Source organism: Numida meleagris, chromosome 4 (assembly GCF_002078875.1).
Source record: "Numida meleagris isolate 19003 breed g44 Domestic line chromosome 4, NumMel1.0, whole genome shotgun sequence".
NCBI lineage: Eukaryota > Metazoa > Chordata > Aves > Galliformes > Numididae > Numida > Numida meleagris.
In genome coordinates, this window is record NC_034412.1 from 17,463,471 (window position 1) to 17,486,731 (window position 23,261).

General features: G+C 40.0%; 3 protein-coding genes across 3 annotated transcripts; 2 read left to right on the top strand and 1 right to left on the bottom strand.

The window, feature by feature from the left end:
• On the top strand, positions 1,941 to 2,825 carry LOC110398212. The gene is made up of 2 exons (XM_021395667.1): positions 1,941 to 2,449; positions 2,585 to 2,825. Exons 1-2 carry the CDS (start codon positions 2,038 to 2,040, stop codon positions 2,782 to 2,784), a joined length of 612 nt encoding a protein of 203 aa, XP_021251342.1. The 5' UTR covers positions 1,941 to 2,037; the 3' UTR covers positions 2,785 to 2,825.
• MRPS22 (mitochondrial ribosomal protein S22) lies at positions 2,736 to 7,644 on the top strand. Its single transcript, XM_021395666.1, has 8 exons — positions 2,736 to 2,992; positions 3,220 to 3,374; positions 3,548 to 3,712; positions 4,250 to 4,393; positions 4,741 to 4,824; positions 5,753 to 5,898; positions 7,124 to 7,232; positions 7,463 to 7,644. Exons 1-8 carry the CDS (start codon positions 2,872 to 2,874, stop codon positions 7,553 to 7,555), a joined length of 1,017 nt encoding a protein of 338 aa, XP_021251341.1. The 5' UTR covers positions 2,736 to 2,871; the 3' UTR covers positions 7,556 to 7,644.
• On the bottom strand, positions 7,824 to 22,531 carry COPB2 (coatomer protein complex subunit beta 2). The gene is made up of 22 exons (XM_021395665.1): positions 22,374 to 22,531; positions 21,387 to 21,524; positions 20,681 to 20,767; positions 18,798 to 18,924; positions 17,516 to 17,664; positions 16,572 to 16,718; positions 15,371 to 15,470; positions 15,095 to 15,237; positions 14,673 to 14,872; positions 13,979 to 14,089; positions 13,624 to 13,712; positions 13,431 to 13,537; positions 12,992 to 13,135; positions 12,177 to 12,307; positions 11,688 to 11,895; positions 11,314 to 11,424; positions 10,402 to 10,616; positions 10,046 to 10,138; positions 9,787 to 9,967; positions 9,594 to 9,662; positions 8,605 to 8,697; positions 7,824 to 8,168 (listed from the first exon to the last, which is right to left on the bottom strand). Exons 1-22 carry the CDS (start codon positions 22,374 to 22,376, stop codon positions 8,073 to 8,075), a joined length of 2,742 nt encoding a protein of 913 aa, XP_021251340.1. The 5' UTR covers positions 22,377 to 22,531; the 3' UTR covers positions 7,824 to 8,072.

Below are 23,261 nucleotides of genomic sequence, written 5' to 3' on the forward strand. Positions count from 1 at the left end.
AGTTCCCAAACCTCACATTTTGTCTTTTTCATTGTGTTTTTCCAACAAAGAATTCTTCCTTCCACAATTGCTACCACAATTTTGACATAATTACTATTCAGAGAAGCTGGCAGGCCACAGTCCCTTATTTTATTTATTAAATGGAAAAGCAACAATGCAAGCTCCTAGGCTCCCCATTAGCTTTTCTTCTCCCTGAGATCTTAACCAAACTGGTTCAGCATTGGCAGCCATCTGATCCTTTTCCTCTCCTTAAAGTACCAACAAAAAGGAAATTAATGCCAACTGTGGAGGTGATTTTGTATTGAAACTTTTCCAATAGAATCCAGACTTGGACCACCAATGTGCTTCACAGGGGACATCCACCCCTCATCAGATGGTTGTAATTTTCCAACAGCAATTGTCCTGGGATGCATTCAAAATAGTAACTAAATCTAAGAAAGATTCTTTACTTCATTATCAATTATCACACCACTGATTTTTCAAGCTGGTTTTGTATTTGTAAGTACACCAATAAAAAACATCCTACTTAAAGTTGCTACTTCTGTACAGCAATAAACCATAAATAAAATATAACCAACCTATCCAACATAAATTCATATTATTTTTTAAAACACATTAACCTGCTCTACTTCTATCTCCAGCACTATTAGTTAATATTTCCCTTCATACTGCCAGCCAAAAGGCTAATCCTCACAGCAGCTGTTATTACTCCAGTACAGAACAAATGTGAATTTAACCTCTCCTGGATACAGTCTAATAAATTCTGTTGTTTTTCTAAGCACTTCTGTGAATTAAAATGGACGTTGGCTTGCCATCCAAACTCATGAACAGGTCTGAAGTGCCTTTTAGGCAAGTCGCCAAATAACTTCCCAATTCCCTTGTAGGGTATAGCTCTCACTCCACAGATCTTCCAAGCAAGAGCTGAAAAACAACATCTTCTCAATTTCCTCAACATTATTTTTAATTTTCTTGGCATTATTTAAATAAATCAAGTACAAAATCATATTAAAATAATATTAGGGATTGATTTGCACTCTCATTCTCAATGATTTCAACTTGATTGTACCAGTATAAACATGAGAAGAATATGCCTTCCTGGGACCTTTCTGATAAGGCAAAGGCCAGGATACTGAAGGATAAGTTTGAACATAAAATTCAACTCAGTACATGTGCTTGAATATTGAATAAAGCTAGGTAAAATAAGAATACTGCCCAGTACAGTGAAGATCTATTATTAGAAACACATATATACTTAGACTGATGCTTAACCTTATTCTGACTAAAACCAACATAAGCTATAAAAGTCTTAGGGAAAACAAAGACTATAACTCCGTATTCAAATGTAACACAATTTAGACTCTGTTTCAGCACATCAGTGGGCAACCTACTAAACTTTAAAACAATTGGAAATCTACAGAATTTAAGCATATTACTTGTGTTTCCAGATCTTCCCTCCAGGAAATGAAGTATTTCCCAGTTTGACAGGGAGTTGTCAAGCAGATTACATCACTGCGTGGCTTTGAGCATTTTACAGTCTGCATCATTCAGGGCCCTTCTAGAGACTTGTCTGCCAGTAATACATTTTCTGTGCTTCACACACCCCTAACCACAGTCTGTGTGGCTGACACTCAGCAGAAGGTACAGACAAGCTAGCAATAATGAACTAAGTAACACCTATTGAAATATACTCCAGCTATAATAAGACAGCTACTGTGTTAATGAAATCACAGAATCACTAAGGTTGGAAAAGATCACTAAAATCCCCAAGTCCAGACCCACCCCCCGTGCCCACTGACCGTGTGCCTCAGTGCCACATCTCCCTGGCTCTGGAACTCCTCCAGGGACGGTGACTCCCCTACCTCCTTGGGCAGCTGTGCCAGTGCCTCACCGCTCTTTCTGAAAAGAAACGTTTCCTAATATCCAACCTGACCCTGCCCTGCTGCAACTCGAGGCCATCACCTCTCATCCTATCGCTGTTACCTGGGAGCAGAGGCTGACCCCACCTCACACAGCCTCCTCTCAGGGAGTTGCAGAGTGATGAGATCTCCCCTGAACCTCCTCTTCTCCAGACTGACCCACCCCAGTTCCCTCAGCCACTCCCCATCACACTTGTGCCCCAAACCCCTCACAGCTCCGCTGCCCTCTGGACACACTCCAGCTCCTCAGTGTCTGTCTTGTAGCAATCTACTTATTTCCTCCCCTCCGTACCAAGATGCTAAAGCTCCGCACAAGGGAAGCCTACGGCTACCACAAGAGGCAGTGACCTCCCACCGACCCGAGGAGAAGGCTGCACTGAGCAGTGCCACTCCTCAGGCAACAGCACTCGTGGTGTCGTTTGGACTTATTCCAATTTACAGGTCGCATGGACTATCTGTCATCAGACTATACTTTCAGTCATCCCATAAGCGCCGAATTAGCAGGGAGAGCCACAGGATGTTCTTCAATTTGGGTAAATTACCACAGCATTTCTCCTTCTGCCAGGTGCTGCCTGCCACCACCTGGCTGACCGGGGGAAAAGCAGTGGCTTGGCGGCGGCAACGTGCGAGGCGTCCTCAGTTCCGTGTTCTACTGCTTTATTTCCCAGCTGAGCAGACACCTGCCAGCCCGCAGCCCTGCTCCGTGCCATTCCCGCCCGACGGCCCCCGCGTCGCCCCTGCTCTGACAAGAACGCCAGCTCGGACTTCCACCTCAGCTCGGACTCCCGCCTCCGCAGCGTTCACACGAACGCACTGGGAGCGGCTTTCTGTCCGACGGAAATTCTCGACGCGGAGAGCGGCGCTCTGAGAGACCGCGGACTTCATTTCCCAACGTGCCTCAGGCCTCAGGCGCGATTCGGCGTCCGCGTCGGCGGCGGGGTGGGGCGTGCGCAAGATGGCGGCGCTGGCGGCGCGGGGCGCGGCGCTGCTGCCCGTGCGGCTCTCGCGCGTGCCGCGGGCGCTGTGGGGATGGCGCGTGCAACGGGAGCTCGGGCAGGACGCGGGGTCCGCGGGCGGTACGTGAGCGGGCGGCGGCGGCGGGAGCGCCTTCTCCGCGTTTCCTGCCCGTCCGCGGCTTTCGTGGAGGGCGTCTGCGGCGCTCCGCGGGTGGCTGAGGAGGAGGGAAGCGGGCCGGGAGCGGGCGGCGGGAAGTTGCCCTCGTGTGAGGGCGGGTGCGCGGCTGCCCCTTCGCCCCTCGTCCGCCCCGCGCGGCCCGTTCATTGCGCGTAAAATCCCCCGGCAGATAAAAAGGACGCGAAGCCTGCTTTTACGGACGAAGCGGTTCAGGATTTGCTGTACAGGATGACGGGTGTGAATCTGCAGAAGGTTTTCCGGCCGGTTCGGCAGGAACTGAAGCCGCCCAAGTACCGGCTGCTGACGGAGGCCCAGCTGCAGGAGGTCCGTGCGCTGCGCCGCGCCCCGCCACGGGACGCGCTCTGCAGAGCCGTGCGCCCTCGGCTCCCTGTGCCGCGGCTCCCGGGGAAGCTCCCGCCTCCTGCCTGTGCTTGTCGCTGGGCGCTTTCCAACTCTCTAACTTTTAATTGTAAAATTAATTCAACTTTTATTTTAAGGCCACAAGAAAAGCCGTTGAGGAGGCTAAGGAGAAGCTGAGAATGCTCCCAGTGTTGGATGAACGAGAGCCCATTGATGATGTGTTAGCAGACGACAAAGTCCTTGAGGGAACTGAAACTGCAAAATATGTGTTTACAGATTTAACTTATGCCATTCCACATCGTGTGAGTAACAAGCCATTAATGTATTTTGAGAGCTTTTCATTCTTAATTCCAAAACATGCGGTAGGTTTTAGTAAAACACAGAGCAGTCTGCAAGAAGGCTGAGGAGTTGTAAATTTGATCTTTAGTACAGAAATATAGAGATGTTTCAAAATGCTGACTTTCATCTCTTGAGGATAAATTACATTCCAGCGCTTAAAAATAGAAAACACGTGCACTGTTAATTTAGTATGTGCTGGACATGTGAGATCAGGCCAGCAGCAACACTAACTCCTGTCTCTGGGTTTAGTTACGTTATTTGTTCAATTTTGCAGAGCTGTAGCTTTTAGTATGAGTGTGCATAGCGTTGGATTGAACAGTGAAGTTAAGGCATGAATGTATAAGCTCTAATTCTACGCACACTAACAATCAGAAGGACGCTGTAGTATTAGTGTGGTTTAAGTATTGGAGCACTGTATCAAACAAGAATCTTTTTTACAGTGATTCTGCTTATGCAGAGAATGTTGTCGGAGATAATGCTCTTTTTTAACTTCTTTCCAGGAACGCTTCATTGTAGTTAGAGAACCAAATGGTGTGTTACGTAAGGCAACCTGGGAAGAGCGAGACCGAATGATACAGATATTCTTCCCAAAAGAAGGGCGCAGAGTTATTCCCCCAGTATTATTTAAGGACGAACACCTTGGGGTAAGATCACTCTGGTTTTGGAAACGGATCATTATTATATACTTAATTGTGCTGTGATAGTGAAGCTGTGTTGTTTGGACAGGGTAGTAGCTCTGAATAAGTCAGTTGATTTGTGTGTTTTAAGCTTCTTGAACAATTCCTTACCAGTGTAGCTTGCTTAAATTACTTAAAATAAAATTCCGAGTTGCAAACTGGGTAAATGTGAGTATTCTGTCATACTGTAAACACACATGTAATTGTTATGTGTGCTGTGTTGCCCAGAAGATAAATGTTTTGGCTGCCATTTAAATTTTGGATAGTTGCAATTGTGTGATATGTGACCTGTGCCTGAATTTGAACTGTTTCAGACTGTCTTTCAGCAAGACCGTCATGAGGATATCCTTAACATGTGCATTGCTCAGTTTGAGCCAGATTCAGCTGACTATATCAGAGTAAGTTCACTTTTTAAAAAAGAATAAGAAGATTAGTGAAGAACTTTAAAGAATCATTTTGTAAACGTAAATATTGTGTGGGGATCGCAGTTGTTCGGGTGTGTTCTTGCCCTCCACTCTCATGGATTACTTGTTATCTTTGCGATGGGCTTTCCATATTTTTTCCAGAAAAGTGACACCTTTAGATATTTTCCAACCATATAGAAAGAACTATAGATACAGAACATAGTCTTCTGGTATCAAACCAGAATTGCTGGTAATAGCTGTAACTGGCCAGCCAGAGTTGTGCTGCTTGAGTTATCTTAACTACTATGCTAGGATTTGAAAAAACTATGTAGATAACTGATGCATCTGAGGGCGCTGTGCACAGAATAAACTAGTGTTGGTGACAAAAAGCAGATATAAAAATACACTTCCAGCTGAAGTATTTCAATTTACTAACTGTAAGTACCAATGAATATATCAATCTATATGTCATTAAAAGTTTGGTTTTTTTGTATTGTATCTGTTTAAGATTAACTAATTTCCTGAATCATGGAAAGCATAACTTCCATTAAGCAATTTTTCAAGTAAATTTCTTCAATTAGCAACTCTTCGCTATAACTTCTTTTTCACTGAAAAATAGATTATAACTTGAGGGCAGTGGAATGAAGGTTCAGAGGTTATGTCCCTCCCTCCCAAAATTGCTACGTAGGTAGCATTTAGTTTTCTCTTAACACACATCTATGTATGAGAACTGGATTGTCCCAGTGTTACCCAAATTAAAACAGCTGTAAAGCTTTAAAGTAGCATGGTCGAGCTGGTGGCTTACTGCCACAGTTTAGGGAGGCCTAAAAATGAATTTAAAAATCTACATGAGAGGTACGGAGGAGGAACTGTCATGAAGCTCTGCCTGTGCTATTGAGACTGAATTCTTTTCTGTGTCTAGGTTCATCATCGAACATACGATGACATTGAGAAACATGCCAAATATGATCTGCTCCGTTCAACAAGGCACTTTGGAGGCATGGTGTGGTACCTAGTAAACAGAAAGAAAACGGATGGCTTACTAATAGATATGATCAACAGAGACTTGTAAGTGGTGTTTGTCAGTTGTCTATTCTGTTTGTCTAAACTGATAGAAAACATAAAGGTCTGTTGTTTGAAAAAGAATAATGGTATTTCTGTAAGAAGTCCAAAAGTTTCCATTTGCGTGATATTTTAGGCTAGCTGTAGTTTCTAGCTACGTGGATTCTGAATGGAAGTACCAACTACATCACAGTCAAAGTGGTAGGGTACCAAAGTAGGTGTCGGCAGAAATTTACCTTTTACAGTTGCTGAATTTTTACTTTTATTTCCCTTCTAATTAATTGTCAGTAAATTTCCAACTCTGGGCACTGCTGATCTTAAAATGTAACAGTTTTGAACTCCTGGGTTGTTTTGGCTTTTAAGACTCAGTCTGAATTTTGGAGCAATTCCTAAGTAGTTGTGCTTGACTGCAGCTGCTAGAGTAGACAGTGGGAAGAGAAAGACACACTTGGATTTTAAACGGATGTTTTCCCACAAGAGCTGTTAAGCTCATTCAGAGCTCAGTGAAGCAGATAATACTTAATTGTACAAAACATCATTAGAGCTAGGAAAAACTGATAGAACTCAAAATTGCAGTGATGATATTAGTTTCTTACTATTGAATTTAGGAACTCCTGACAGTTACTCAGATCCTACTTTCAAACCTGAGGATATGAAAAAAACACAGGGAAGTTTTTTGGAATCAAAATGGTAAATGGGAAATTCAGATGTCGAGACTTAAAGATGCTCCAACATCTGACAATTTATCTGCCTATTTTTGGTTTGTATTTAGGTTTATGGAAGTAAAATCCTTATTCAAGTTTTAAATTCATCATAGACTTAAGCGTCACAAGATTAATAATACTAATACTACTTCTGTTAACTGTGCCAGCTACTGCAGTTAGTGTTAGAAGGCTCCTTGTTTGGCTGTTCCACTTAATGCTTGTTAGTGGGCAGTTCCTTGTATTTTACAGCTTTCAGCTTTAGGGCTGCTCAACAGTAGTAGTTTAGGCTTAAAGTGCAGTATGAATTAGTTTCTGTATGTTACTTGGTGCACTTCAGTGTTCGCACGCTTCTTTTGTTCCTGAGGAGGAAGAAGATGCTATTACAGCAAATTATGGGCTGCCTCTTTAGCTGTCTATTGTAATGACTATGTATACAAGGTGAAAGTGTATGAAAGTCTGTGCTGTGCAAGCACACTCAAATTATCTAGAGAAAGTAATAGTTACAACTAAGCCTTTTATTTATTTAGGCTGGATGATGCTACAAGTTTAATCACACTGTATCACATGCTTCATCCTGAATGTCAGTCAGCAAAAGAAGCTAAAGAAGGGAAACTTCATGGAATTGATCTGATCAAGGTACACTTCTCTATTTTAAGCATACTTAACTACAGAAGATAAGGCTTCTAAACACTGGAAGCCTAGTCGATAGCTTCCCTTAATTAACTAGAACTGCTGTATATTTATTTAGCTGTATAAAACTGCATAATCATTGGGTAGAGCTGTCTCATGAACCATTGCAATGATGGAATCTCACTGTGTACTCTGCTTTTAACTGTACATTAATTTCCATCCTGCCTTGGTTCTAGGTCTTCGTGAAAACTGAATCACAGAAAGAAGGCTATATACAATTAGCCCTCCAGGCATACCAAGAAGCAATGGCTACTTCTACAGCTTCATGAAATATACAATAGTTTATCATTATTTTGAGCTGTTTGAAAACTTTCTTTGTACAGGATTCTACAATAAATAAATATCTTGGATAACTGTGCGTGCTAGAAAAATCTGTCCCAAAACGTAACAGAACTCGCTACAGAAACAGCTTAATGTACAGTACTCCTGAACCTAACTCCCTCTAGTCACATTCTCTTCTACTTCAAGGTGATGTATGTTGAATAAACACTTGCCTATAATTCAGTTTGCTTCTCAAAATAGGGGACAGACCAGGGATGGAATGTTTAAAAGGATTTATTGAACTGCATGTTAAATGAAAATGCTTTCAAGATGCTTAAGAGCAGGCCTATATCTTAAATTTCAGCATACTCAAATTTTTTTTTACAGTTGCTGGGTTTTCCCCTCTCCCTTCGTGCAATATGGTCCATCTTCTGTATAAAAATCAAGTTAATGGGGAGCGTGTAGTCCACAGAACTTCCTTTGTTTGGAGTAAGTAATAGTTGGGTTGGTCATCTAGAACTCTGTTCAGTCATCTAAGATCTCTTCATCCAGATTGATATCTGTAGTATCAATATCCTCCAGGTCTAAGTTATCAAGGTCGTCTTCCAAATCCAGAAGCGTCTAGGAAAGAAGTCCAGACAGCAGGGATACACTTTAGGTAGCTGTTGTGATAGCGGGAGATGTAGTTTGTATAATTCCATATCAGGTACTGAAACATTCAGCAACCTTGAGGCAGTCAGGTAGTGCACAAGAACTACAATAAGTTACCGAAAAAAATGCGTTCTTGAATAAGAAAGCAGCTTGCAAGTACTGCAGCTTGTTACTATGTTCTGTGCTGTGACTCTACTTGTTACCTTGTAAGCCTACAAGGCTGTAGGAATTGTTCTACATTACTGTGTACAGTTTCTGCACACAACAGGAAGGGATCCACACACTAGTCTCAGGAATGTGGTTCATAGCAAGATAAAAAGTGACATTATCTGGTGTACTTTACTCAAATTATTAGTTCAGTCTTTAGCCATGACACTCCTTCCCTTCCTAAGATATATTTCAGTACCTTTTGATCCCGTGGTGGAAGTAGATCAGAATTCTGCAGTACTGTATTCATCACTTCTGGTTTAGGAGATGGAACTGCTTCTTCTGCCTTTTTCTAATGAAAAAGAGTGGTTTATTTTGACAAAAGCAAGTAAACAACAGCCCCTCTGAACAGCCCCTAAGCTTTGATGGTTGTCTTCTAAAATTTCCCTGAGTAATTTTAGAATCACATCTTCACAGCCATTAAGTTTTCTAGTCTTCAGAGGCACCTACCATGTTCCTTTGTTTTTTTCCCCGCTTAATTCAAAGCAGTTGATAGAAAAAAAAAACCAACAACCTTCAGTCAGTGTCAATTCATTTGAAGAACTGAAGTACAACTGAAGAACGTGGCAGGCCTTGTTTACAACTTCTAACGCAAGGTAATTGTAAATTAACATGTTGTAGGTAAGTTTCACAAGGTAGAAACTTTCACTTGGGTGATAAAAACATCAGTCTGAGCTACTTAAAGTATTATGATATTTCCAAATAATCAAACAGGACTCCTACTCTAACTTCTGAAGTAGTCTTATTGCTTAGCCATGCACAATAGCAATGAATATAAAGCATTTGTAATTGCTGTGGTATGTAAGAGGTTCCAGGTTCCAGCTACTGAGCTTTCAGAATGGTAGAAGCAGTTGAGGCAGTAAGGCTTTTGATAAGCAGTTTTTCTTCAGGATGAATTCAATGGTAGGACTCTGATTACTCATGCACACTTCAGTAAAGTTCTAACAGAACTTAAGCAGCCACATAAAATAAATAATTCTAATGCTAGTTCTGCTAATGACTTTTCTTAATGTACTTTTTTAGCCAACAAGTCTGACGCAAAAGAACACTGAACTCTGGTGCAGTGCTTGTAGTCAAGCCAATAAGAGCAACAGTTCAACCATCGTGGTGCTTAGTTCTCCAGGGTAGGTGTTCCTGTACAACAGAAGCGCTACTTCTTAGACCTCATCAATTAGTAGTAACACTGACCTGAGATGCCATTACTCCCGATGGTTCGAAGCCTTTTGCTTCTTCAAATAAATTTCTTTCTTCGTTTGGCTAAAAAAGCGCAGAGATATTAATGGAATGTTCAGGTAATTTCATCGACTTGCTTAAAGCTGAATTTGCACAACTTCAAATTTTTCACTTCTAGAGAAAACAGGAACTCCTGCTTCTTACTTACAGTGACAAGGGGGTATTCCCTGGCTGGCCGCAGGTCAGCAAGACTTTGTTTAACGTATTCTTCAACAACAAAAGCTTCCTTTAATCCAGGGAAAAGATTTTCATATTCTGTAGGATCAGCAAGGGATTCAGCAGCTTTTTGGTTAACTTTAGAGAGACTCTCCCGCCACAATTTAACAACCCTGGAGACAGAAATCAGATTCGTTGTATATTGGTAGTTCTGACAATAGTCCTAGAATATGCATACGCTCTGATGTTACCTTGAAACCTGGCTTGGCAAATACGTCCGTGCAAGGAAAGCAGCTTCTGGGAGACGTCCAGTTTTAATCAGGAGTTCCAAACATGAGTCAAGCCTAACAGATTTTAAAACATAATTTTTATCAGTAAGTTTTCAAGTCAGACTGTTGCATTACAGCTGTTTATTCCATGACGTTAGTAAATTAAAAGTGCCTGATTTTAAGAAGTAGGCATCATAAAATAGAATGTTTTTCTGAAAAGATACATGCTATGTCTTTCTCCATGAAGCTAAGTTAGCTTTAGTTAACCGTTTGGAAACTTGATGTTCTTGGCGTTTCAGAAAGCCCAATGAGAACAATCCAAATTTCTCGCTACTTACTTTCCCTGCAGGAAGTAGCTCATAAACGCAACGTTGTTCTTGCCATCTTTTTCTGCTCCTTCAGCTAACTTATTCACCATATTAGCATTTCCTGAGGCTGTAGCCAGTAGAAGTAGTCCTCCATAGTCCTGTGCATGGTGGAGACACTCCTGGGCTAGGCCAAACTGGCATTTACTAATGGCGAGTTCAGCAAGTTGCTTCCATTTCTGTTCTGACTAAAGGCACAAAGGGGGAGGGAGGAAAAAACAAAACAAAACCAAAGCTCATATTTTTGAATACCATTAAAGATTTTTAAAGCATTCAATATGAATTCTAAGTTTGCCTGTTAAGGTTCTGTATCCTATCAGTATACTTCCCATTAAAATATGACTACTGCAGTTTGTTCTGTGTGTACCACTGTCATGCTGTCATTACACGACACCTTTCTACCTTCCCCTCTCCCTGTTTAATGATGAACATTACCTTACTCCTTATCACATCCTTATTTTGCAAAAGGAATGGTGAAACAAATTCTCTTAATAATAGCTATGGGACAAATCACTGCCTGTCAGTCTTCCTAGTACATCAGAAATGATGCAAGTTTTTCAAGGCTGGAACAAAGGCCCAGATGTTTCAGTTCTGCCACTTCTCCTCTTTCTGTTCAACACTGAAGATTAAGGCTTTGTTCATGGTTGGAATGTCTTACTCTCCAGGAAGAGTTCCTGTATCTTTCTGAGCAGACAACATGCTTCTGTTCCTATCCCACAGCTCAAATTCCTTTGAATTACAGGCAGAGAAACTTCAGTAAGGAAGTTGGAGGCATATTTATGGTGTTCACAGAGCTGTACTGCATCCTCACACTGCCTTTCCTTAACAGGGCCTTTAAGATTTATATTCAGAATCACTACAAATCACCAGAAATTGTATGTTTACCTCTGCTTCTACTGCAAGCTGATAAGCAATTTTTAATTCTCCAAGCTGAAGAGCAAGTTCAAAACGATGCTCTGGATCCGTAGATACTGCAAGAGCTTGTTGTTTGAAGCCCTGAAATTAAAAAAAAAAAAAAAACACACACACAAAAAAACCGAAGTAAAGCTCTGATCCGTCAGGTCAAACAGCATTCTAGATGTTTTAACAAAATCCCTCCAAAGAAAAGATTACAGCGTTCCAAACAAGTATAGATGATTAACAAAAATCTACACTTACAGGAAGTTAGTGACTTTTTTAGTAGTTTTTTTTACAAAGCAAATTCAATTAGAAATAATCAGCTGATTACATTTTTGATGACTAAGAAATAGTTCTCTTGCCTGTTTTTCAAGAAAATGCGCAACTCTGGTTCTCTGTTCTTTTGGAATTGTGGGAAGAACTTTGTCAGCCATACTGAAGTCTCTTCGCATCACAGCAGTTTGATATTCAAGCACTGAGACCAGCAAAGAGTAGCTAACAATGTTTAGCTCTTTATCACCCAAATAAAGTCGGTTGTCCTTAGGTATATACCCCAAAAGATACATCGTCCTGAAACAAAACAAAGACTATTCATCTTGGATAGGTTCACTATGAGGTACTTCATAATAAAATCCAATGGTAGCAAGAATATTTGCACGAACTTTTACTCTATACCCATGCTTTCACGTAATGCTATTTATCCTATGCAAGATTACATTAATTGCCTCAGAACATTAGCATATTAACATAATCAAAAGTAATACAGCAAGGCAAGGGGGGAGATTTACCTTGTCCTAACTTCTATTGAAAAAACATTTAAAGCTTTCTTACAATCTAATGCAGCAACTTACCTGTCTAAATGGGCAATCGTGACAATTTCTCCTCCAACATAGTAGTTGAGTCTGTTCACAGAGCTGGTGTAAATAAAGCAGTCGCCAACCCACAAGCCTGTTTTCACAATCTCCTGAATCTCACCAAGAACCTGCAAATTAAATTTGATTTAACCAAGTATATAAAAAGCTACTTTCAGATAGCAGAAAAACTGCTGTGTTTTCAAACTAAATGTAACATTCTGTACTTCAACAGACACAAGGGCAAGTTGCAAAAGAAACTTCAGGTACAGACTACAAGTTTTGTAAATTATGCCTCCGGTTTTACAAAAAAATGTTGTTAACAAATCTCTATCTCAATAATTAACTAAATTACAAATCCAGGAAGGAAGTACCAAACTAAGTGTTAAGCAAGATAAATAAAAGATAAGCTTCCTCGTGAAATTTTTGCTGTTTTTCACTTGTTTTCAAACTTCTGTCAGATTTCAAAATACAAAGAGTGCAGAAAGTTCTGTGAACATACCACCCAAATGCAAGTTTTAAAAATAACCTTAATAACAGTGTAAATAGTAAACAATGACTGAAGAGGAATCTAGGCATCAAGATGTGTCACAAGGGGTTTTGAACTGGTTCTTTCCCCACAAATAGTCAAAACCATCCCAAATAAAATGATTTAACATTGTTCTTCACTGTTGACATGTATATTCTGTAACACTCAATGTTTTCGAAAATGAAATTTAGCAGTGTTATGTTAAAGACTAACTTTGCTACACTGAAGCAAGTCTTGCCAGAGTAATCTCTGATCCTAGTCACATTCCATTTTTAAATACAGGTACCTCGAATGCATCTTCAATTCCATCTTCAGTGACTCCTTCATGTGTTTCTTGGGCAGATGCAACTTTTTCTGACAGATACTTCAGAATGAAGAATGACTCTTCTGTAGCAATGCAGACAAGCTCACCCGAGTCAGACCAGAAGATCTGTGTCACGAGAATCAATAATAGCAGTGGTTCAGAGGGCCCAGGTTAAGGGTGAAAGTATGTTTTAGCTTTAATTTGTACAAACTCTCATAGCAGCTTTAGGAACTAAAAAGCCAACACATACATAAGATTTTCTTCCCTTTCACTACAAGGCAGAGATAAACTTGAGATGTTGTTACTTTATGATCGACAGCTTGGCTTCATTATGGAAAAAAAATCAACAGACTAGTCAAAACTGAGTAACCATAGACATGTGCATGTAGATTCATATCTTCAGTTTCCTCTCAAAACTTACATGTTTGGGCTGAATTTCAATTCTGCGGATCAGTTCTGTGTTTTCCCAATCATAGAATGCCAAACCATTAACAGATCTAACTCCCAGCAGGAAGCCGCCATAGATACCTGCAAGAAAATGAAGGTGGAAGAATTTTGCATTTTGCAAATTGTGCACATGCATCAACATGTGTATTCTAAAAGTAAATACTCACCTTCTGCTCCAAAATCAGGTTTGAACGACTTCTTCTCTTTGAAGTTTTTAAATATCTTTACAACACTGTTGCTCTCCCTGATTGCGTATCTAGAGATTACATTATAAAAAAAAATTACTTGCCTGTCAAAGTAGCAAACTACTAAAATAGTAAACTGCTACAAGAAAACCCCCTGCATTTATCTTCAAAAATTAGCAGAGCACAACAAATAGAAGACCTTAAAATAATACCTTTTTAAGTTCATTACTCAATCCTTTTTTTTTTTTTGTCTTCAGCTCAACTTAGTGTTTGTACAGACTGAAATCTAGCAGCAGCAAATTTAAGTTAATACAAAGGAAAAATCTGCAACACTTACTCTGATGAATCATGTGCCCATACGAACTCCTGTGCAGAACCAAAACTCTTGTTTCTCAAAGCCATAGCTGTGTAAATGATGTATTCACCATCGCCACACACTACAACAAACCTAGAGCAAGAGAAAGATGCGGTCTGTCAGACATCCATGTTCAGTGCACTAGATCAAACACACGAATTATCTGAAGATATCAAAAGCCTGTATCACAATACAATCACTGCAAATGCAGACAGAATTAAATAGAACAACTCTGTGTATTCCAAAACCCATCACATAATGGATTTTTTCTGCTTCATGTTGCTAGCTACTTGCTCTCCCTTCTTGCTTCTGCTCTTCACTCTGCTGCATTTCTACCATGTATCCCTTTACCTTTTCTTCCAATTCAGCTCACCTAATTAAAAAAAAAATTAAAAAAAAAATCGAGAAGAATTTGGTTTGCTACTACTACATTATACATTTTGTTGGTATATTTGCTGCCCTATTTACAACGTGCAACTTGTTTAAGATATGAGCTATTAAGCAAATGGGTGAAGCCCATACTACTATGATTTTTCCATTGCCTAGCTGTGAGACACCTGCTCCCCATAGGCTCTCAGTCACTACCAGGCCACATGCAGTAAGTTTTCCAGTATAAAGGGAAAAAGAGAAAAATTAAAAAAAAAGGAAACTGATTTTTTTTTCTAAAATCAATTACCGTCCATTAGGGTTGTGCTGAATTGTTTGAGGATATATTTCACAGCTCCCCATATCCTTCACAGCCAGTGGCAATCTCTCTCCATCTTTAATTTCAGCATCTCCCATAGCCTTCAAGTTGGCTTGCTGGACTTCTGAATGTTTCGCCCAAATAATTTTTCCATTTGCATCCATGGACATGGCCGGTTCTTCACGACCAAGCTAGGAAGCAAAGCATAACATAAGAACTTAGCAGATGGAGAAAACACAATTTTGATTTCCTTTTCAGTTCAACATATCTACTGAAATATCCCGGCTTTGTTTAAAAATGACAATTCAAATGCTAAATGATCAGTATTTTATATATTAGAATCAGAAAATTAGTTGCTCTTTACACAGAACAGCGATGAATCACCATCTCTCATTTCAAGTAATTAACTGTACCTTAACAATAATGCTGCCTTCATCATAGCCCAAAGCCACGTTATTGGATCCTCTTAAACTGGCCACACACCACACTCTCTCCATCCCATAGTTGAGCGTACTTTCCAGGCGGTAGGTGCTTGAATGCCAAATGCGCACAGTTCCTAGAGAAAAAAGGAATACATGCCTTATCGTTTCCCCCAGTATAACAGTATGAGATGTGTAGCCACACCACAACAAAACACTCTCCCATAACTTCCTTCTGTATCCTTTATGTAGCAGAAAACAGATAATTACCATCTTCTGAGCCTGTGATTATGATAGGCAATTCAGGATGGAAGCTGACACAAGACACGTTCTGAGCATGTCCTTCCAGTGTTTGTACACATGTTTTATTCTGCAAAAAAGAGTTGAAAGGACACGTACAGATAATAAACATTTGCAACACTTTAACATTCATTTCTTAATAAATAAAATCCAGAAATCTATCTGAAAGCACGTTTTTTCTAGATTTCTTCCAGAAACATTTATTTCCAAGATGTTGAAGTAGCAGCATTAAACATATATTACAAAACAATGATTGTATTGAGTTAAATTCTCCTCCCCAAAGGAAAATTGTTTATTTATTTCCTTCGATGCACTTGTTTCTGTTTTCTGCTCACAAAATAGGCTAAGTAGTGCAACAAACTGAAAACAGACAGACAGCTGGGATTGCTTAAAAAAAAAAATTCAGAGCAAAACATAACTGAGTTCAATTATAGGCGAAGAAAGATCTAATATCTTCATCAAGGATGTTCGTTCACAGCTGTAAAAGAAAAGTCTACTCTGCTTGAAGCAACTAGGAGTAGACTATGTAATTAATATATACAGCTTTATGTGGTGGTAAAACTTTAAGCTCAGTTATGCAACAATCATTGCTATAGTGCATATTTTAATTAATACTACTAGCTTTAATCTCTGTTCTTGGGTTTAATCTAGGACACTACACTTTAACAACCTGAAATTCTCGTCTAACAGATTTCATCTTGTCCTTCTGGCTATTAATGCATTTATACACAGGAAGAATTTATGAGCTCTAGGTTCCAGCAATTGTCTCTGGATTCCATCTGTTTCTTTCCTGTAAAGCATACAAATGAGGCAATAATGCAACTCATTTGATGAACCCTGTGAACTGTCAAGTCCACGTGTGCATGAACACATGTGCCTGTGTAAATGAGTCCAGAAAGTAAATGGACAAGGAAAAAAAATAAACACTATTCATAACACCGTAATGTCAAATCTAAGTAGCCTCTAAGTTCATTTGTAGAATTCACAGCATACTCTCTAAAGAGTTAACAACATCTGGAAAATGTATCATGAAATTCTGTCCCCACTTTTATCTTCCTAAGGAAGGATAACGAAAACCTGTTGGTGTTTTCAAGTCCTTTTCCTTTTTACAATTCCATGATTTTGCTATGGCAAAGCCTATACAATACATTGCAGGAAGCTGAACACATACCTGGTAGTCCCAGATCTTAACCAACCGGTCATCTGCACCTGAAATGAGATACGGCTTGTCTCCTCCGCTGTAGTAGTCAATGCAGTTCACCCCCTTCTCATGGCCTTCCAGAGTAAAGTTGGGCGAAGAGGAGCCAAGCTGCCACACCTTTCCAGGGAAAAAAAAAAAGACAACAAAAAAACTGCTCCTGGATTTTCATCTTCTCTCATCTAGGCCAACCTTGCCAAACAGAGTATGTATTCTAACGCACGTTTAGAAGTCAAGCTGTAGATACTCTGATATTTTCCCATGATCATCGCATCACAGCAATATTTATACACATCTAATCTCAACATCTGAAGATGGATGAAATCAAAACTGACTTTTTACAGCCAACATACTGGTAATTTACAGGGAACTTGAGGAACTCTTACTCTTGGGATGATTGTAAACCTATAGTCCCAGATACTCAGTAACAGTTTCACAGCAAATGAAACTCAGGGTCTACTGTCATAAGATTAAAGACACCTCTAGAATCAATTTAAAACACTGACAGCAAATGACATACAAATAACGGGAAAAGCAATTTTTTTTTTTTTTTTTAAGTTTTTCAATGCATACATTTAATGAATTTATCCACTGTATATATAGGTTCACTTCTCCTGAACTACTCATTGATAGTACAACCATTATCCCATCCCAATATATGTATGACTTCCAAGAGGAATGCAGCAATCATTGAAGTTTAACATCAATGATTAGAGGTGACAGGTAATTTGTAAGTTTACTGAATTACCTATTATGTGCATAGCTAGTATAGTGACTCAACCAGCACACATCTTTGTACAATAGAAATTCTATTATTGACCCACTTTTAAGAATTATAACCCATTGTTCTCATTAGTGGTTTGTGTTCCTTCTAATAATTACTTAATAACTAAAAAAAACAACAAAGAATTCTCTACCTTGATTGTCCTATCCAAGGAGGCACTGGCAAACTGATTATTATCTTTCGGGTTTATGACAATCTGCATGACATAATGGGTATGTCCTTCAAACACTTGAGAACAAGACCATTTTTTATCCCAGTCCCAGAGTTTAATAAGCATGTCATCTGAGGGAAAAAAACAACAACAACAACAACAACAACAACAAAAACACAAAAATCAAGTTTCAGTTAGTTTAACATCTTCTGAAATAATGTAATAATAAGTTTAACTTAAAGGTTCCTTCACATCTTCTCTTTGAAAGGAGGCAATGCTAATAATACTCAAGATAAACATTTTTTCAATCTGTAAGATTACTGGTCCTTCCTTACAGGAAGACCACAGGGAATACACGTTTCTCTAAAAGATTCTCCAGTAAGAAGATTATAAAACTAAGAAATGAGCCTGCCCAGATCATATAAACACACTGTTTCTTTTCAGAAGATAAATCTGTCTTAGATTAAGAATTGATATTAAGGCACTAAATTATTTACTTTAAAATAATGGACAGATATAAAAGAATTAAACCTGTGCTTTCTTCTTCAGCACCTACTGTAATGACCACTAAGGAACAGGAAGCAGAAGCAACCAGGCTGGCTTCCTGGTATCTTTATTTCAAGCGTATTATTAGAAAATAACAGGACATAATAACAGAAATAACTACAGTGCTTCCAACACAAAATGTTCACTATATTCTAACAGTGCTCAGGACGTATTAGTAAGATTTCCAAAAGTAAAAAGGACTGAGAAAAGTGATGCATATACTCTTGAGCAAGATTTGTTGGCATACTGTGGTTTTCCATTCCTAAGTAGCATAGATGAGCTCAAATAACAGAATTCTGTAGTATGTTGGGAAAAAGAGGTGAAAGTTACCTACCGCTTCAATTCAGATTGTTAGCTGGAAATATACTCCAAACAATTATGTAAGTATTAAAAAAAAAAAAAATGGAGCTCCAGTGAAGCAAACTCTAGAAAGGCAACTAATTAGCACGTACGTGAACTTTTCATTGGGCAGTAATTGAGCAACAAGATTCCTAGGTATCCTCTGCCAAGAACATATAATATAATATTTTAAATAGAATTTATATTCCATTTAAAAATATGAATATATCTGGTAAAGAAATAACAATTTACATGCTAGCTACTTGGTGAAAGATTTCTGTTCAGCAGAAACCAGAAAAAAAACATGCAATCCCTATCTAGACAGAACCGTAGAAATGGTTGATGAAAAACATATCAAAATACGTCAAAAAACTCTTACCGCTGCTTGTCAGTATGAAAGGCTGTGTGGGATGTACAGCAATACAACGAATGTAGTCTGAATGTGCTTCAAACATGTGCACTCTTTCCAAGGTGTTGTAATTAAAAACTCTAATTTGCATGTCATCCTGTGAAAGAGATTAGAATAAAAAATTAAAACAGTACCTTTTGTATAACACATTGCAATATACTGTAGAGTAGCTAGACAGCACATTCCACTATTGAAGAGTCTCTAACAATGATATGCTCAAGAAAAACTATTTTCTGCATCTACCTAATGAGACAAATTATAATTTGGTTCAGAAGTCTATAAATTGCCCAATCTTATTTCAAGGCATTTATAAAATGAAGTTCAACTAAAAATTCATTTTAAAAAGATGCATTTTAAATGATCTTTTGATTTGAAATGAAGCGCTCTGAAAGTTTCTAATGCTTAATATGAAAATGAAAAGCAAGGTTCTTGCACTAAAACAAATGGAAAATTGATATCAACTTGATTATTTTTCAACTGGGAAGGAAGCGAACAAAAGAAAATATATCTTTATTTCATAAACAGTATTCTTAGAAGCAGTATTCCCAAATCCTTACTTAGGTGTTGTGCTAAATTCTACGTTACTTGTTTTATCCAAACTATTTTCTTTTCCACCCTTTTCCTCTCTCATATACGTCTGTTTAAGAAAAAACACCTACAGAAACATAAAGAATAAGCAATAAATAACATCACATTTTCAGAGTTACTTTGAGAAAAACTTGGCCCTGTTCCTAAAAGCAGCTTTGCCTTTTCCTTACCATTTCCTTGCCACTGCTTCCAGCCTCCCTTGGGAAAGCTAAGACCAATACAGCTGCACAATGAAACAGACTGAGGAATTGATCCAGGTGAAATTAAATTGATAAGAATAGATATTAACTTTCATCAGTTCCTAATCCAGTTCCCCATGCAGCTTTTTGAACTCTTGTGCTGACAGAGGAGAGACAGTGTTGTACTTCTGGGGAAACAGTGCTGACTTATGGTTGCTTTAACTAACTGTGTCATGGCAGTATAAGACAGCGAAATAACAAGAAAGTGTTTATTTACTGTGTGTACAGGGCAGAAGACTAGAAAGAAAAAAATGGAGACAATGTTTTAGGCATCACTTCAACTTAGATAGACAAACATTATCAGAGAAAATTCTGACTTTCCAACAGATTACCCATGCCTTCCACGTACAACTTTCAATGATCAATCTGAAGGCTGATGCAGGAACAGACTGCTGAACCCTTCAGCAAGACAGCACTACATCAAGACACTGTTCATGTTTTGACACACATCACCTACTTCAATTTGCCATAACAATAATATTGTTTGGACACCAGATTAAAAATTGATCAATGCTCGTTCCCTCAAGAAAAATGTGTAGTCAAGTTTAGAATAAAACTATTCAATGAGTTTGCTTTGCAAGAAATAAAACCAGAGCATTTTTCTAGAGGAGAACAAAACTCTTAAGAAATTTATTTGATTATAGCCAAAAACAAAAGTAGAAAGCAGCTTTTAAGTCATCTTACCTAGAAAAGTCAATAGTTTCAGCTTAGTTAAAGTAGCACTACTACTATTTAGTCAAAACTGCATGCTAAGTGCACTCCAGATGATAGCAGAAGTTGAATGTAGATCTACCTTGCATTAGATATTAGATTTAGCCACTATATTAGATTGCTCTCCTCTGAAATGAAAAATTTAAGTTTTTATGTTAAAAGGAAAAAAGTTACTGGAGAAGTGTAGGGAAGTATTCCTTTCTCTCTGGCATATTAATAATGGATCAGTTTATGCGATGTACAAAATAATGGCATGAAAACAAGTTAAAAGAAACTAGTACTGCATATGGAAATCACAAGAAGACGACAGCTTACTGCTCCAGTAACAACCCAGTTCTTCCTTGCCACAAATTTGGCAGCTCGCACTGGCAGGTCACATACTTCAAAAGTCTTCACCAAAGTCTAAAAATAAAAATAATAAGTCTATAGCAGTGGAGAAAATATCAGTTTTGAAATCAGCTTTTCTTAACAGTGTTCGATATGTTGTCATTGACAATTCTCCAAGGGATATTACAACACAGCACATACACTTTTTTAAAGCAGCATCTGTATCCAAGACGATATTTGCCTGTGTGCTCACCTTCTTTTTTCCATTCATTCCCTCCAGACACCACTCACACCTCCAAATCATTTCTAAATCTGCAGCCCAATTTCAGCTATGCTTGACAGAGAAGCAGAGGTCTAGCACTTCCTACAACCTTCACAATTACAGATTGCAAGTCCAAGACAGAGGCTTCTCACGTATCAGTAGGAAAGGCATTAGCTTGCAAAGACTCCACAAAGGAGATTATCCTTGTATTCTTGAAACTAAACGTGTAGGAAATGAAGCATCATTAGAGCTAAGCTCAAGATAATACTTTCTTATTATTACTGTGATTTTGTATACACGTTGGGGAGAGCACAGTCAATTATAGCAGCATTTTCAGATTTTTCTTGTGTATTTGTTGTTGAAAGTTAGAATTTATACACTTGTCTGTTTTGAAAAAAAAAAATCACAGTAAAGGAAAGCTAAAGTTATCACCTGTGTTTCATGGTTCCAAACGCAGACACTGCCATTGTAGAGGCTAGCCAACATCCATGGCTCTGTGGGGTGTAGGTCCACACTTTTCACCCGGTCAGACCGGGCTGTTAGCTTTCGCTTAATATCGAGACGGAGAGGCTAGAAATGAAAAAAATGGAGAATAATGCGTTATTCCAGCATAAAATGGACATAAAAACATGATGGAGGAAGGAAAGCCAAAATTAGCCCCTTAAATAACCAGAGTTAATCCTGTTTTATGAAGAAGCCTGCTCTTTTCTATCCATCTGCCTTTGTTTTTGTTTGGAGGAACAATATTTCCAGAAATCTATACATCTCTACCAATGGGTCTTCCATACTGTAAAGGGCATATCCAGCACAGACAAACAAGAAGAGGCTCCGCACAGCTCCATATGCACTTCCCCGGTATCCCTGACCTACCGAAGGAAAGCAAAGGGACTTTCCTTCCAGTCTAAATGACAAAAAAAAATAAAAAAATCTTCTTTCTTTTTCCCTTGAAAAAAGCCCAAACAGGAAGAATAGTCAGTTGTCACCTCAGAAAACTTTTGCAGATCACAGTAGTAGTATTAAAATCATGAACAGAAATATATTTTAGAGTGGAACACTCTACCATAGGAACTGAGGGGAGGTGAAAGTTTAAGTGTTTCGATTACAAAGGATGCTCTGACCTTCCATTTAATCACCAGCAAAGCGATTTTCTGAGACGTGCCAAGCGCTAGAACGGTCTCGGCCACCCGCAGCACCGGCCCAGGCGGTACCACGGCCCCGGGCCGCAGTGCTCACAAGCCCTCCGCGCTGCGCTGTGACAGGGCCGCCCGCAGCGCCAGGACTGCTCCGCGAACGCTCCCCCGCAACAACTCGGGCGCAACCCTCGAGGCCCCCAGCGCATCCCGCCGGGTCGGCTCCACTGCTGCATCCCTCTAACGCCGCACGGTCCGGTCCATTCTCCGCGGCCCCACTCTCACTCACCATGGCGCGGCGTCACCCCGCGGGAACCCCGACGGCTGAGGCGTCCCAGGCCCGGCAGCCCGTACCCTCCGACGTGGAGCTTCCGGACACGTCGCTCTCGCGAGAGCTGAGCATCACGCTCCCGGGCTGCGCGAGAATGGGAACCCCGTGGGATGCCGGGACGTGTAGTCGGTGCCGCTTTGGCTGCGCCTCGCGGGGCGTTCTGGGAGTTGTAGTAACCGGGCGCGTGAGCGCGCGCGGCGGGAACGGCTGTAAGGGTTGTAGCGGCTGTAGCGCGTGGCGAGAACGGAAAAGGGGCCCGCGCCGTCCCCGGTAACACCGTTCTGTGTGACCTTGTACCTCACAATTAGATGGCGGTGGCAGAAAGCCACGGGGCTCTGCCCACTTGAATGTTTGCAGTTGGACTTGATGATCTTGAAGGTCTTTTCCAACTGAGCAATTCTATGATTCTCCCTGACTGAGAGGAGTCGGTGGTGCTCTGCACCCCACCGCCTGCTCCGTGATCTCCTGCTGCGTAATGGCAGCACTGGTCAGGGGGGCAGGGGCTCGGTGGTGAGCATGATGAGGTCCAGAAAGGAGCCCGGCCTGAATACGAGGAAGATGTGATCCCGGTCAGTCCTCCGAGCTTGTGGGTGTGAAAGGCAGTGGGACATGTTTCTCACCTGCTTGTTTTTTTGTTGGCTAATGCTACAGCTAATGCAAGTCCTAATAGAGTAATGCAATCATAGAACATTCCGAGTTGGAAGGGGCCCACGAAGATTACCGGGCCAACCCCTGACTCCACACAACTCCAAGCTAAAACCAAAACCTCTGGTGGGAACCTCACCCCAATGCCCACCCGCCCCTGCCCTGACGCGGCCCCATGCTGCCTCGCCACTCCCTGTGAGG

Coding starts and splice junctions, on each gene's coding strand:
- MRPS22 (XM_021395666.1), top strand. CDS start 2,872: ATGGCGGCGCTGGCGGCGCGGGGCGCGGCGCTGCTGCCCGTGCGGCTC. Junction 3,375..3,547: donor CGGAGGCCCAGCTGCAGGAG/GTCCGTGCGCTG, acceptor TTTTATTTTAAG/GCCACAAGAAAAGCCGTTGA. Junction 3,713..4,249: donor CTTATGCCATTCCACATCGT/GTGAGTAACAAG, acceptor ACTTCTTTCCAG/GAACGCTTCATTGTAGTTAG.
- COPB2 (XM_021395665.1), bottom strand. Junction 15,471..16,571: donor TTAAGATCTGGGACTACCAG/GTATGTGTTCAG, acceptor TCTTTTTTGCAG/AATAAAACATGTGTACAAAC. Junction 11,425..11,687: donor CGCATTTTCTTGAAAAACAG/GCAAGAGAACTA, acceptor TTTTAATTTCAG/GGCTTCAAACAACAAGCTCT.
- LOC110398212 (XM_021395667.1), top strand. CDS start 2,038: ATGAGATCTCCCCTGAACCTCCTCTTCTCCAGACTGACCCACCCCAGT. Junction 2,450..2,584: donor CAGGATGTTCTTCAATTTGG/GTAAATTACCAC, acceptor TTTATTTCCCAG/CTGAGCAGACACCTGCCAGC.